This window comes from Grampus griseus (genome assembly GCF_964374135.1).
Source record: "Grampus griseus genome assembly, chromosome: 1".
In the NCBI taxonomy this organism is placed as follows: Eukaryota; Metazoa; Chordata; class Mammalia; order Artiodactyla; family Delphinidae; genus Grampus; species Grampus griseus.
Genome location: NC_139017.1, coordinates 3,628,075 through 3,643,706, shown reverse-complemented (window position 1 = coordinate 3,643,706; position 15,632 = coordinate 3,628,075). Strand labels below are relative to the sequence as shown.

The 15,632-nt window shown below is 40.3% G+C and overlaps 1 protein-coding gene across 1 annotated transcript in view; it reads left to right on the top strand.

Annotated features, from left to right (window-relative positions):
* PTPRC (protein tyrosine phosphatase receptor type C) overlaps nucleotides 1-15,632 on the top strand; it is a 122,640-nt gene that overhangs the window by 56,114 nt on the left and 50,894 nt on the right. The window contains exons 3-9 of the mRNA XM_082672782.1: nucleotides 1,754-1,951; nucleotides 7,686-7,829; nucleotides 8,612-8,659; nucleotides 9,861-9,890; nucleotides 11,571-11,777; nucleotides 12,968-13,096; nucleotides 14,205-14,348. Coding sequence (XP_082528908.1) covers nucleotides 1,754-1,951; nucleotides 7,686-7,829; nucleotides 8,612-8,659; nucleotides 9,861-9,890; nucleotides 11,571-11,777; nucleotides 12,968-13,096; nucleotides 14,205-14,348 — 900 coding nt within the window. The remainder of the gene's footprint in view (nucleotides 1-1,753; nucleotides 1,952-7,685; nucleotides 7,830-8,611; nucleotides 8,660-9,860; nucleotides 9,891-11,570; nucleotides 11,778-12,967; nucleotides 13,097-14,204; nucleotides 14,349-15,632) is intronic.

Here is a 15,632-nt window from a genome sequence, read left to right as displayed (position 1 = left end):
AAGCTCCTCCCACCCTTCCATCTTGTCTCTCTCCCCATCCCTGTCTCCCTCCAGTCTCTCCCCCACCAACCCACCTCCCCTCCTTTTATTCAGTATATACTGTAACGATGAGAGAAAACACTAAAGTTAGATTTAGGATTTGACACTGAAGACAGGAAGGCACCATTTGCTTGTTACTTAGTTGAACATGTTGACATGTAATTATGGGTAAAAGTTTGTTAATAAAAACATTTATTTGTGAGTTATTAGGCTATGAAATTTTAGGGATTGGAATTTTTCTTTGGAAAAGAACACATATAACAGCTGTCCTATCTCTTTGGATTTCTGTAATCATAGAATAGTTCTGTGATCTTTCGTGTACACTGACGTCGAGGCAATTCCATGCAGCTCAGATGGGTTTTACGGGTACTTAGTAAAAATGGATTTCACATCACCTTCAACATTAATGAATAAAGCTGGGACTTCCTTGTGTCGTTTCTGTTTCCATTTCTTAATTCTCTACTCAGTGATCTTCCATTTCCGTTCTTAGTTCTGCCCTTCTTAGCACTTCTGCTCCTTTTCTGATTCGCCGCCCATTCTCTCCCTTTTCCCATATTTGTGCTATTCTCGCTTGTCCAATCTTATTGAACTGAGTTAATTAAAATGCTTGTGTGATATAACTCAATTTTTTATTAATTAGATATTGCAAAACAAAATTTGCTATTCATAGAAGTAAACACATGTTAAACAGAAAATTCAGAAAAAAATGCACCTCTATAATCCTAATATTCAGAGAGCACAACATGTTTCTTTTTTTAAACTGGTGTACTTCAGCATTCTTCGAGATAAAGAAATCCACTTTCTGAATAAGAGAGCACACAAATGTAAAGGCCTTTAGTACACGGTGCTCATTTGCTCTGCAGGCACGTTTTTCCATTTGTGTGCTCATCTCAGCTGTGCACAGACCTACTTCACCACGCCCTCGCTACAGTTTTCTTTTCTCTTGCCACAGTTTTCTTTTTCCTGAAGTGAACTGAAACTGGGGGAAAAGTTATATCAGTATCTCAAATTGTGTTTCTTTGGTTATCATGAAAAAAACATTTTTGTAGACTTGGGTCATTTGTATACTTGTTTGTGAATTTTGTTTTCCAGTCTTTTGCTTGGTCTTTGCTTTGTTTGAATTTGATTGATTAAGGAAAAAAAAAACAGTGTGTGTGTCTAGAACTCTTGTCTTTCATTTTCTTCTCCTGGAATGCCTAGCCCTCCTAATAATCCCCTTCCAAATTTATCTTTCTTTATTCTTTTCTTCGTTGATCAGGTTTCCACAATTTCTTTTAATCCTCTTTACGCCTGGTGTTTCATCCTTCTGAACCCAATTGCTTTGGACAGTTGAGAATCCACCAGTGAAGTGAGAATAGTGCAGGGAATAGCTGCTTTCACCTCATTTCCCCATTTTCACCTTTAGCCCCTGTTCTGCAGCTTGCTTTCTGTCTAAGTCTATATATTCCATCTGTCCCTCTGGATGCATCTATATTTGTACATATGCATGTGCATACATGTGTACGCATTGTCAAATATACACACACCCCATATACACACACACACCATAACTCATATCTGTATGGTGTGTGTGTGTGTATATACACACGTATAGGTAAGTATATTTATGTACATGCGATAATGGGCTGGGGAGTTAGCCGGCTCAGATGATATGATTCAGGGTGTGACTCACATGTTTATTTTCTCCCCCCTCCATCTCCCATGAATGTGACAGGAATGAACACAACAGAAGAGCCCTCTACTCTGCCTGCAGATGATCCCTTACCTGCTCACACCACTGCATTCTCACTCGCAAGCATCTCTGAACGAGGAAATGACTCCTCAGAGACCACGTCTCCTCCTAGCCCAGAAAGTACCACCACGGAAGCATCCCTGAACTCTTGGGATAATGATAGTTCTCTTGCTGTGACAGGTTGGCAGCGATCTTAACTGAGACGGGATTAGGGAAAAACTTGTCTCTCTTTGTTTTTACTTTTTAAATTTTAAAGTTATCAGAACAGTTTAAATTATGTTCAGTTTCTACGTGTGAGATTTTACTAAAGTGTGTAAAACGTAGAACATCTAGGTGTTCATGAAATATTGGCCGGCATACGTAATGAAGCCTGTTGTTAGGGAGACGGGGAGGGAGGGAAGTCCCCCTAAGTAAAATCAGGGTGTGTTGACGGGGGACAGAGGCGGTTCTCGGTGTCCTCTGATCCCCACGTGCTGCATCCTTTTCCTGGTTCCTGCTCACCTAAGTTTTCTGTAGCCCCGGGGAGGTCAGAATGTCCTCTTTCAGGTCTTTGTTTGTCTCACACTCCCCAGCTCTTACCCCAAAGTAGAAATTTTCTTGGTTCAATCCCAGATCCTCAATAGCAGAAAATGATTGGAGACAGACAATTTATTATTGTTTTAAAAAAAACACACTGAGGATTAATAATTCAGCTTTGCTATTTGGATTTCTTCCAGGGATATTTGCACTATTTTTTTTTTTTAAAAAAGTATTTAATTAGGGTTGTGAGTCCCAATGGTAGAATTTAAGATGACGTGGTCCTGTTCGTAGCAAAATATCAGAGTGACATGGGAGGTATTTCTGCTGGGGAAAACCTCTGATGCTCCTAGAATCCAGGGACACCATTGATCCACTCGTTCTCTGTTTAATGTTAGGTCCACAAGTGTATCTGGTACATAAACTGACCATCCTGAGATTGGTTCCTGCCTTTTCCTAAATAATGTGCTGTGTGCCACTTTCTGAGGCAAACTGGTTAATAGACATGTTCTGTTTAAAAAGACTAAGATATTTGTTCAATAAGGTCATCAATCTTAGCTTGAAACACAAGCACTGGTAACACCATCACATTCCTGGGTGATGGGTACACGCAGTGTTTTGAGTACCATCCGGATGAAGTTTATTGGCTGTGGTAAGTGGTTGAATAAATGTTCAGTGCCTTTTATATCAATTACAGTAATTTATATTTAATCTTTATCCCATTTTCCCTCCTACCATAGGGCAGCGGAGGTGGCTGGGACCTATCTAAACATTGCAAGTGTTGGAATTCCTTTTAACAAAAGGAATGTGAGGATGAGGGAACTGATGGCTACGTAGAACCTTTCATGCTAAACTTTTTTATTGACTGAATAACATCACACAGAGTTTTCTATTTCAAAGCTTCCACATTTCACCTCACATGCACAAATACACACATACAACGTTCCTACCTTTTTATTTCCCCAATTTTTTCCCCTGAAAACATTAAAGCCAGAGATTTACATATGAAGCAAAGTGCGAGAAAAAAAGGTTTAAAATGAAATAGATTGGACATATGGATGAATTATTTAAAAATACTAACTTGCTCTGGCTCAGTAATACTAGTGATAAAATTAGCTTGGAAAATTTCTTATGCTTTCAAACAATACAACACGTTTTCTTTTCTGGAAAATAATCTTGGTGATATTTCAATTCTCTACTGGGCTAAAACCTATAGGTGTTATTTATTTTATGTTTATGATTGATTTGTACTGTGGAATGGAATGTAATCAAATTTTTCTTGCTTACTAATATATGAAGGGGAAAACTATGCCTCAATCTATTTTTGTAACAGTATAATATACACCATTTCAAAAATTAAAAAATTATTACAATAAGCATTCACATGCATAACACTAAATTTAATTTTGTAATATTATCTCTGTAAAATTAATGTATGCATGTTGCAAAACAGCATTATAGAAGCATTACACACACACACACACACACACACACACACATACAATGAAAATACACTCTCCCCAAACACTGTTCCTTAAAAAGTTGTCTATCTTCCAGACTCTCAGCATATAATTCTGTGAGTGTGTTTCCTCATATCACTTCTGATACTAGCTATTATCAATCTTTTAAAACTCTGTCAGTATGATAAACATTTTTCATTTTGATTTATGCTTTGATTTACATTAAGCTTTTTTTCATAATAATGAGCATCCTTGCATATACTATTTGGCCATTGTCTCTCACATCTCTCACACATTTTTCTGGTCTTTTCCTCGTGTAAGAGATTCTTGTATATTGGGGGATTCTTTGCTTATTCTGCCTACAAAGAAATGTCCTCACTTTCAGTTGTGGAGTTGATGGAGAATTCCAAAAGCTCATAGTGACCCGAAAGTCACAAAAGCCACCTGGAAACATGAGCCACCTATGGCTGCATCAACCCAGACAGGCTCCGAGATGTGTAAACGAGCACGCGGGTGCTTCTGGCAGGTGAACTTAAAGACGAGCAGACTTGCACTTGAACAGACTGGGCCATTTCACAGTTTGGTAAACTATAATAACAGTGTGCTCCTTATAACTTCCTGGTATTTAAAATTTTCCCCTGCCATGGGGAGATATTGATACAATGATCTCGCTTTCCTATCTTAGAGTTTAACCAGCCCAGACACCTCACCTGCTGTCTCCCGCAGACCCGCGGGTGCCTCTCTGCACTCACCCCAGCTCTGGGCAGGAATGTCAAGTCCAGTTTGTGGCTCCTTCAGACTTGTGCCAATACAAAGAGCACATGAACACCGTCTAAGTACGGAGTGAGGGACTCCAACCACTGTTCCACGTGTAGCATTTGCTGGTGGATGGATTTGGAATTTCAAACTTTCAGAGTCACCCCTATTCCAAGAGGGCACCTAACAAAAGTCCTTGTAATAGTGATGAATTGATAAAGAATGAGAATTATGAGAATACAGGAAAGACCTGTTCAGGGGGTTAGTCAGGGCTTTATATGTTTGTTTATAGTTTAGGCAAGTATAATTCTGCAGTGAAAACTTCTTGCTAGTAATAAAGAATATATGCACAGATTCTTTCCTTAAAGACCTCCTACCTAAACAAAACAGGGAAGAGTAGATGGTGTACATTATCAATAAAGGGCACTGAGAAGTTATAACCACAAATACATCGGTTTTAAAAGAATGAAAAAAAAAAGGATGCTCATATTTTCCATTCAAACATCAAGATTCTTTCAGTTCAGCATCTCTATTTATAAAAACTGCAAAATATCCTCTCCCTGATCTTTCCAAAACTCGTGGCTAATCAGTTCACGGTGCCCCTTTTTATCCTAAAAAACAAGCATGTTTCTCAGGTTGCAAATGTACACAGCCACATGTATACACTTAGTGACCTGAGTGCCTGAAAATTAAAGATATGAATGGGGAGCCTGGCAGGGAAGTGGCCTTGCTTTAAGTATGGCTCCAACGAGGAAACCAAGTGTATCGGATAGAATAATTATTATTTTGAAGTATTAAAACTGCTCCTTCGGCATCAAAATCATGACAGGCAATCCAGGAAGCGTAAACAGCTGGGGAAAGAGCTGCCCTTGTCTCCCTGCCCCATTTCACTCACTCTGGCTGCCATGGGAACAGCAATAAAAAGATCTGGAGCTTTTAGCAAATCCACAGAAGTTGTGGATGGGGAGGATGTGGGAAAAAGCTAAGGAGGGTTGACCTGGGAGGCTGGTCGTCACACAATTTAGTCTGCTTTGCCCCATCAAGGACTTCTTCCTCTCCCAGGGGTTAATTCCACTAATTAAACATCTATTAGGATTAATTAACCTCATTCAAATTGTAATTGCCATTCCTAAGCCATCGCTGAGATTACTAAACCAGGGAACGTAGTTTTCCTATGAAGAGGGAAGGTCAGGGATGTGCAGAGGGTGAGGGTGGGAGACCTCAGAATGGCATGAGGACCAGGGACCTTGGGGAGGGGCAGAGAGAATGAGCTAGTGAAGCGAGGAGTAGAAAAAAGTGTGGAGGAAGGCTAAAGCCAAGCCTAGCTGATTTCAAAATTTGCAGAGGGCCAGTTGTGTGCCTACCATTTTTTTTCAAAGGATTAAAAAAATGCATCTTCTCCTCTTCTCCTGGTTCTGTGGGAGGCTTCCACTGAGGAGCCCGACCTGAAGAACTGATGTTTAAGCTATTCGTCCTGTTCCGCAGTTTAGCTAAATTTGGGGTTCAGTGGTATTTGAAGACTGAGCTGAGAACCCAAACTGAAAATTTAGCAGATGCATGTTCGGTCCTAGTGGCATGGATGTGTGTGACTGGAGGGTGCCTGAGGGCTCACGTCAGAGCCATCTGGGGGATGCGTATGCGTGTGTCACTCGGCTGAAACACTGAGCATCTGACTGCAGATGCAGGACCCACCTCATACCCTTGAACCGGTGACCCCAGGGATCGTGACAGTGAAATAACCACACAAAGCTCAACTAGGAGCTAGCCCTATTTCTTTTGCTTCTGCCAGGACCACTAGCATAGTGCTAGGCGTCTAGTTGGCACCCAGTGAATACACGTTGCTCCCTTGTGCTGTGATTCTGGGTGTGGTGTCTGTGCGTGGGAGGAAAGATGTGACATGCGGTGGGTGCTTTGAACCTTGACCATGAAAAGTCCTAACCGAATACAGTGTGGGCTTTTATCGGCGACAACCCTTGGTTCTATACCCACTAGCTCATCTGTAATTGGAAACGAAGGGGATGCTGTCAATATAATGGGAAGTCCCTGGGCTCTGAACCAGTTTGCTTTTTCCTGGCAAGGGGAGCCTCCATAGTGAAGGTAGTATGGTGACCTTCAGCTGGAAGGAAAACAATCCCCCAGTTCAGCAACTGCACAGGCGGGATCCCCTTCAGCTCTATTTTCAGAAAATCGGAAGGAAGCACCTGCACCCAGGGATCCCTCCCCAGAGAGGTGCACCTCACCCACGGCACTTGGCAGGGGCGGGCGGCAGTTCCTCTTGTGGTAACCTCACCGCAGCAGCCTTTTGCCCTCAGAGCTCACGTCCATCTCTGTGGTCCCTGCGCCAGCCAGCGGCACCCACTCTGTGCATTTTCAGTATTGCTTAAGGCAGCCCCCCGCCAGGAGGCTTGGCCTCCCTGGGCAGTCCAGGCTTTCTCCCGAGGTCCCAGATACTTTTAAAATGTGTGCTGTGATGCCAAAGCTGCATAGGTTCTGAGGTGTCTGCCTTTAAACTCATCTCTCCCATAAGCCGTGTTATTTTTCATCCCATTTTGTAGACGCGTAGGTTATGAGGTAGCAGGAGTGCTTGAGTGTTTACTGCCCGGCCTTAGCTTCTAAAGTGATTTGTTTTTAAATTTATTTTTGGCTACCTTGGGTCTTCGTTGCTGAGCGCGGGCTTTCTCTAGTTGCTAGCGAACGGGGGGCTACACTTCATTGCGGTGCGTGGGCTTCTCATTGCAGTGGCTTCTCCTGTTGCGGAGCTCAGGCTCTAGGTGCGTGGGCTTCAGTAGTTGTGGCACGTGGGCTCAGTAGTTGTGGCACGTGGGCTCAGTTGTTGTGGCATGTGGCCTCAGTAGTTGTGGCTCACGGGCTCTAGAGCACAGGCTCAGTAGTTGTGGTGCATGGGCTTCAGTAGTTGTGGCATGTGGGCTCAGTAGTTGTAGCTCATGGGCTCTAGAGTGCAGGCTCAGTAGTTGTGGTGCATGGGCTTCGTTGCTCCGTGGCATGTGGGATCTTCCTGGACCAGGGTTCAAACCCGTGCCCCCTGCCTTGGCAGGCAGGTTCTTAACCCCTGCACCACTAGGGAAGCCCTGGCCTTAGCCTCTATTAATAAACATGCCTCTGTGGGCTGTGTGGCCTCTGCCCTTGCAGGGCAGGAAGGCTGATGGCCTTTGTGATTACAGGGGCTCCAGGAGAGAGGACTGCACCGAGCAGCTTGCCTGCAGACACAACTTTCCCACCAGTAACCACTCTCAGCCCTGCACACAGCAGTCCCGCTGCCTCACCTGCACACATCTCCAACTCGACCACCCAAGACAATGCCTCAGGTTTGACCGTGATGCTCTAGGTGTTTTAGGTTCTGGATGATGAAATGGAAACTTGAAAACTGTCATGCGGCTCTTTTATTTCACACCAGATATGACTGTGGGTTTGCTGTTTTACAAATTTTCACACAGTGATACTAAATTAGGAGAAAAAAAAAAAACCTTACCAGTAAGCTTTCTATGGGCATATTTAATTTTATTATTTATATTATAAAAGTTCATGGTGAAGAAGAAAGATAACAAACTTTAATGTCCTATAGCCCTGAGATCAAATACAGCCTCTTCAACTTTCTAGTTGACTTTAGGACAAGTTACTTAGAGTTTCTGTGTGTCAATTTTTCTTTCTGTAAAAATGGGTATAATAATACTCATTTCATAGGATTGATAGGAAGACGGAATATGTACAAAGTCTGGTATGAACTGAATAGTACAAAAGGGTAACGGGTATCCTTGTTAGTAATTAAAATAAGGATAGCTGTAACAGGATGAGAGGTAGTTTGAGGGAGACTGCACACGTCAGAATTATACTAAGGAATGAATAGTTTCTTCTCAACGTATACAATGTCTAGTTCCAATTGTTTGCACTCTTAGTCATCTTAAAAGGCCACGTGTAGACAAATCTTTGACTCACTTTCTTATTTTAAAAACAAGCAAGTGTCAATTCAAACGAGGAGGAAGCCTCTAGCAAAGATTCAGTTAAGAAATCATCTTTGCTAAAGAGTTTTCCCCTCGACCCTCGATATGACAAACTCATTAACCGTGACCCTCTGTTCATTTCCTTGCAGATAAGTTCAATGCGTCCACTACACCATCCTCTCCGACCTCTGCAAAAGGTATTATCTCTACAACTGATCTCACAACAACAGGTGACAACCTGACCCCCAGTCATGCAGTCACACCACCACCATGTGCTTTGGACATGCTCATTGAAGGGTCTTCCGTTGACTCCACCCTGGGCTCTTTCTTCGAGAAGTTCAATTGAGTGTTCTAATCCTGAGGGCTGTGGAAGGGCAGTTGGTCCAAAACACAGATCAGTTTCTGCAGTGCAACAGCCGATGAGATCAGGGCCGGTGTTACTGTGATAACCTCTTACATCATTGTCGTAGCATCCCCCAAGAGTTGTGTACTCTATGAAAACTCGTAGAAATGACCAGCTATACTAGGACTTCTAAGAGTGGGTTTCGGTGTTGGTATGAAAAAGAACAATTCTCTCAGTGGAGCTCTCTGTTCCAAGAGGTCAGTGGCAGAGGAGTGATCGCAGAGCCCCAGACACACACGTGGGATGTGGAGATGGAGGTGGGGGGCTCCATGCAGGGAACGAACGTCCAGGAAGTGGTAGAGTCTGCAATGGGTCAGCCATTCAGAGCCCGCCAGGACACTATTCTCCATGCAAGTTCTCCATCTCAAAGACCAGATTAGCAGAGATCTATTAGCTTCCACAAACCCCATTTCCATCCAATTCTTCAGTTAAATACATATGCTCACACAAGATAGTTCTCAGTTGGTGGACGGAACGATGTGTTACCCTGGATTTAGTATATGGGCAAAGAGCTTACAAAAGTTAAACCAGACAATGAAGCAGCCCTTGCCTATTTTCTGATTTTTTTTTAATAAACAAAGGAGTAAACTGAACTTTCTAGGGATTATAATTATATAAACCTATTTTGAGATTAATCAAGGGGAGGAAGACTTTTAAAATATTTCTGGCTGCGTAAATAGTCAACCACATCACCATTACATAATCAGATGTGTGCCCCAAAGTCTTAATATTGTACTATCACAGTTGTGTTTATTGGGTGAATTTATGAAAACGTTTTATAGAACTAGCTTGTTGGTTTACAACCTTTGAAGTTTTGAGATCCAAACATGGGAACAGGCACTGCAAACTCTGCATTATCTGTTAAACCTAACTCGGTAGATTCTATAATTTATGAAGATGAAACATTGTAAACCACCCTTCCTCAGAATGACTAGAGCAGAGATATTCTAAAATGCAATTTTAATAATTTGCATTTTCTTTTTTTTCTATTACAGATCCTAATACTACACATAAGCCATCATGTGGTAAGTTTGTCTACCTAGAAGCAACATATATCACTTTAATGATTTCCTTCTTTATTACAAGCTTTCAAGACCCCCCAGCAGGCTAAACTCACTGGCTCTAATTTCTCACCAACGATTAGCGCCAACTATTAAGAGCCAGGGTCCTTCAGGGCAAGAAGCTTTGATGTCACAGTCAGACCTAGTTTTGAGGATTACGATTGATAATTACTAGCAAAACAACCTTGGTGGTGCCACTTAACTTCAGTTTGCGTATTTGTAAAGTGGGATGATAGCAAGGTTGTTTAGCAGTTGGGAGAGGATTCTGTGTAATGATAAATATGAAATGTGAATAATACCTTCAGGGCTCACCAAGAAGAAAAAGTCTCTCTGTCTCGCCAGGGTTAGGCTCAAAGCAGATGCTTGAGAACAGTTTGTATCCATCCTTTTCCCATTTTCTTCCTCTGTTCTCAGTGGAAGCAGAGTCCTTCTTCGTGGCGAGGGCTCATCCCTCCACGTGTTTCTAAATCTCACCACTGGAATCCCGACCTTCAGTGGCTCTCCGTATATTTAGTGCAGACATCAGCCTTTGTATGTTTGATTAATGAATATGATCTGGATGACCAGGTTCTTCTTGCACTGTTGCCTCCTTACACTTTTCACTTAAGTAACGTGCAAGTGCTCAGTTTCTTAAAACATGTTTCTTCCTGCCCCTGTGTTCACCCCTGTTCTTCTTCCTCTACACTTGGAATGCATCCTCATCCGCCACCTCCCTCCCCCATCAATTTTTCTATGTCCTGCTCATATTTTAAATGCAAACTGACTCACCTCTCTGGAGGACCCCTCCTGGTCCTGCAATCTGAACAGACTTCTCTGCCTCTTTACCCCTGTATTATTTTGTGCATCATCTTATTTTGGTGTTTTCTGTAGTTCATGCCTGTGCCTGTCTGCACGTTAGATTCTATAGTTCCAAAAGCGGATCATTTGTATTCCTAGTGCTTGGGACAGTGTCTTAAGCAAAATAAAGCCTTCATAATTTTTTGGTACTAAAAATGAGTGAATAAGTGAATGTGTGTTGAAAAGATATTTTTACAAGTCAATGGAGTCTGTTTAAATAAAGGGAAGAGTGTGAGATGACACTCAGAGAAAGTGCTTAGGAGGAGTTGTTATCAATAATTTTACACAAGTAGAGGAATAACGAGGCCTCTGCTCCCTAAGTAATTAATGTTCCCCGTATCCAGAGAAAGAGATAATCAAATACTACACTTTAGAAAGCAAGGGAAATGATAGAGCAAGAAGAAGAAATTTGTCAGATGCGTTGTTCATTTCTGTGTAATTCAACCATTTTTGAGCCCTTTCTGATGACAGGTTTTACACAAGGATCTGGATTTATGGCGATGGTCAAAATTGATGGGATTTTTCTCTCATGGAATTTACAGTCCAGTTAGGAAGACAGACATTAATCCAATTATCATCCAAATACAAACTCACAAGCTGAGGTCTTTGATGCGACAGTGATGAAAAGGGAATCACGAAAGAATAACATGGAGACACTGATCTGTCCCTTCTCTTTTTTATGTTCCTGGGGTTATTTTGTTGGAGATTGGATATTTTTAAAAATATACATTAAGGAGTTTGTATTTAATAGAGGTTTATTCATTCTGAAAAATAAAAGATAAGCTTCACTATTTTATTTTCTTTCAGAAGACAAATATGCAGCAGTTATCTCTGTGCACTACGTTTATAACAATGAGAGTGAAACATATAATGCAACACTTAGTGACGAGAACGGTAACCCTCTTAAGTCTGAAGAGCCTCTCCATGGCCTAAAGGAATGTGAAAAGAAGAATATCAATATAACACATCCTTCATGTTACCCTCCATTTAAATATTTATTAGCGGTACCACCAGGTAAATATCCGTTGATTTCTGTTCGTGCATTTACAGCAACACTGCAGTTTTGTGTGTGATGTGTCCTACTGGTCACAGGAGTTAGTAGGCAGGGGAACAGGGCTGAGGGATAGATGGCGGCAGGAGGCCAGTGTGTGGACTTCTGCTCTCCAGACCCAGTGAAAATGGTAACCTCAGAGAAGCCTTACCTGCCTCCTTACACCTCTTTTACAGAGTGCTTCATGTCGATTGGATCTAATTTATCCCACTGAGTGGTTATTCACAAGCCTTCTTTTTTCTCCGCTACTGAATTCAAGTCATTATATGTGTGTGTGTGTGTGTGTGTGTGTGTGTGTGTGTGTGTGTGTGTATATATAAATCCTTTTAAATACAAGTGTGTCTAGAATATCTTGGGGGAATAACACAAAGTCAAAGGTTTGATGTTTGTGGAAAGAACAAAAGTACTTTCACCAAAACAAAAAAAAAAGGGGGAGCGTTATAGTCATGTTAAGATGATCAAGATGGTTTTAGTACCTAAGCTACTGCTGGGAAAGAGGAGACTAAGGTACCAAGCTGACTTCAGAGAAGCTACCTTCACAAAATGCATTTTCTAAAAGGGATTCAGGGACTATGTAAGTTTGTTGAATCTCTCACATCTTTTAATAATTCAAGATCATTGATTGACTTATTAACATTTAAATAGGTTAAATATCTGATGTTTTTGAAAAATGCCATTTAACTTATTCATTTTTCTCTAAATGTTACTGGAATAAATGATCAATTAAAAACAGAAAATGACAATTTAAAACAATACATTGCCCAGAGTGAAGCCCCCATGCTCTGTGTAATGATCATGCAAAGAAAAAAATCAAAGAGTAAATGAAAAATTGAAGATACAAATAAGAAAACAAAATGGAGTATATTTTAAAATGTGCAAAAAATGCAATTTTATCTAGATGTTTCCTTGGGTTCCATTTTTTTAAAGTAGCATAAATTCTAAGTGAAATGCTACCAATATGTGTGATGTTAAAAAAAGAATAAGCTAAAGAATCAAGAAATTCAACACCCTGAGAGTTATTAGACTTTTTTCAAAAGTAATCTAAATTCTTGCCAGATTCTGTATCATGAATATAATTTCAATGACTGTAATTGAGCATAAGGCACACATTATGAAATATTAATCATCTATTTTTGTATCTTTTTCTTAACAGATCGTAAACATTTTCAGCTGAATGAGTGTGTAGAACCTGAAAAGGCAAATACTTCTCTTTGTTTACGTTGGGAAATCAGTAAAAATTTTACTTGTGATAAAAAGAATATAACATATAAATTTAAATGTGGTAAGAATTTAACATTGATCAGAGGAGTTTTTTTCCTATAGTGGAATGTTTTTCTAGATATTCTCTAATCCTTCCTTCCTTTCTTCTTCCTTCCTTCCTTCTTCCATTCTCTCTTTTTCACTCTCTCTCTCTCACACACACACGCATAGTCCATGATATGTTTGGAATCAAATCATTGTATTCTCTATACAACTCAAATTCACAAAATAGACAAACACTCCACCTGAAAAATAATGTTTGAAATAGCAATATCAGTTAATTCATAAGAATTTTCGTGGCAACTGCTATACACGAGGTATTGTTGAAAATATTATCAGAGAAGAGAGTTATGAAAAATTATGGTACACATACTCTTAGAATGAAAGGGAAAACAACCATAATTTCACGTGATTCCAAGAGTTTTCTTTGTCAGCCCTCCATCAACAACATTTATAAACAACTACAAGAAGACTTAGATAAAATGAAAGTAGAGAAAGAATAGTAAGTGCTTCTAGGAATATGAATTTGAGTTCAGGGAAGGGGGAATAATTGAGATAGCATTTCTTTTTAATGATTTAATAACTTTTAATTTATTTTCATTTGCATTTATTGGGATGAAATCTCCCCCCTTGGCATAAAGCTATCTGCTAGGCCATATTTGGCAAGACAGACAAACAAAGACACACAGACTCTCACACGAAGGATGGAGTATGATACTGCTTATAATCATCATGTTACGGGGAAGGTGCTCAGCTCGGACACGAGCAGGGTGAGGAAAGCAAGGACAAACATATGACAGACTGATGATTAAACAAGATATCTTTGAGGTAAAGGCTATGTCAAGTGCAATCTCAATTTCTGAACAGAGAACAATGAACTAAGGCCTCATTTTATCAGCTAAATTAGAGACACTCTCAAATTCAGTTCTACGTCTTAATGTTTTCTTTAAAATTGAGTGTAGCAAAATCATGCAGCATTATAGCTGATAGCAGGTCCTTTTACTTATTGTTTTGACCATTTGCATAGGTTTTCAATCTAATAGATATTAATTATAGATATAAAACCAAAATGAAATTTAAGTGTGATATATTGTATTCATATACTCATATGCAATACTTATTTCTTTTAGATGGCCTTTCTCCATATAATGAAAGTGGCAGATTTGAAAAGTTCAACCTTCAGCCCGAAAGTAATTATACTTGTAGTTCAGAAGTATCTTATAATAACAAGATTCTTACTAGCCAAAATACAACTATTAAAACAGATTTTGGAGGTGAGTATATCACTTACATTTATATGTTAAATTTCTTTCCTTTTTATATTCTTATGATTCGTTGAGAATCACAGAAAAAGATGTTATGGATTTGGAGAAAGGGTTTCAGAAAATGGCTTTGTGTCCATTTTAAAGTAAGAATTTAGAAATAAATGACAGCGAATCCAAACCTTCATCAAGTTTTTTGCAAACTGTAGGCTGTTGTGAGGTCGGGGTGGAAACAAAACTGTGAGGTAAGTGAAATGCTTGTTCACGTGTTTTCCATTTTATTTCCCCTTTCTTCCTGTAGCAGCATTCTCTTCTTGGTGTGTCCTGCATCTTTTGCCCCCTCTATCAAATCCTGCCGCTGATAGGAGTAAAATGAGCACAGAAGCTCACTTTAAGAAGCTAATAAAACGCAATGGTAAAGCTAAGTGTTGATGGCAAAATAACAATTGTTATTACTAAAATGTCAGCAATATAAATAATAACCAGACTATCATAACTAATAACAACTGGAAAGTAAAATTCTGGAAAGTAATAGCATTTGGAAGATGGAGGGGAGAAGGAAGTGAAAAGTGCTAACATTTCAGTTGTATTTAGTGGAACAGGGGTCCCCAACCCCCGGGTACTGATCCTCAGCCTGTTAGGAACCAGGCTGCACAGCAGGAGGTGAGCATCCGGTGAGCAAGTAAAGCTGCATCTGCCTCTCCCCATCGCTCCCATCACCGCCTGAACCAACCCCCCAACCCCAGTCCGTGGAAAAATTGTCTCCCACGAAACTTGTCTCTGGTTCCAAAAGGCTGGGGACCGCTGTAGTAGAAGTAAAGACATTCCAGTTAAATTTAGAATCTGCTAGGAAACTATGTTAATTGTGCATAAGACAACTTCTGAGTAACCACTAAAAACGTGAAAGACAGATAAATAGATGGCTTTTCCTATCAGCAGTAGAAGGAAGTTATGGAATAAAAAAAAAATTCTTCATGTTAAAGGAGGAAAAGGAGAAAGAAGGGAAAAGAAGGAGGAAGAAGAGGGAGAGAGATTGTGAGAGAGAGAGAGGGAGAGAGGGAGAAGGAGAAGAAGAAGAAAGGGGGGAGGGGGAAGGGAAGGAAGAAGAAAAACGTGGCAGGAAGGGAGGGAGAGAGAGACTACTAAGTAGGAAACAATAGGTAAAATAGCGGAAACATGTCAAAGTATCAAAAGTCACTAAATATAGATGGCTTAAATTTACCTTTGGGAACAAAGATATTCAGACTTGAGTAAAGTAAAGACATATTTGCGGGGAGGAATTTGTAGCCTTAAGTA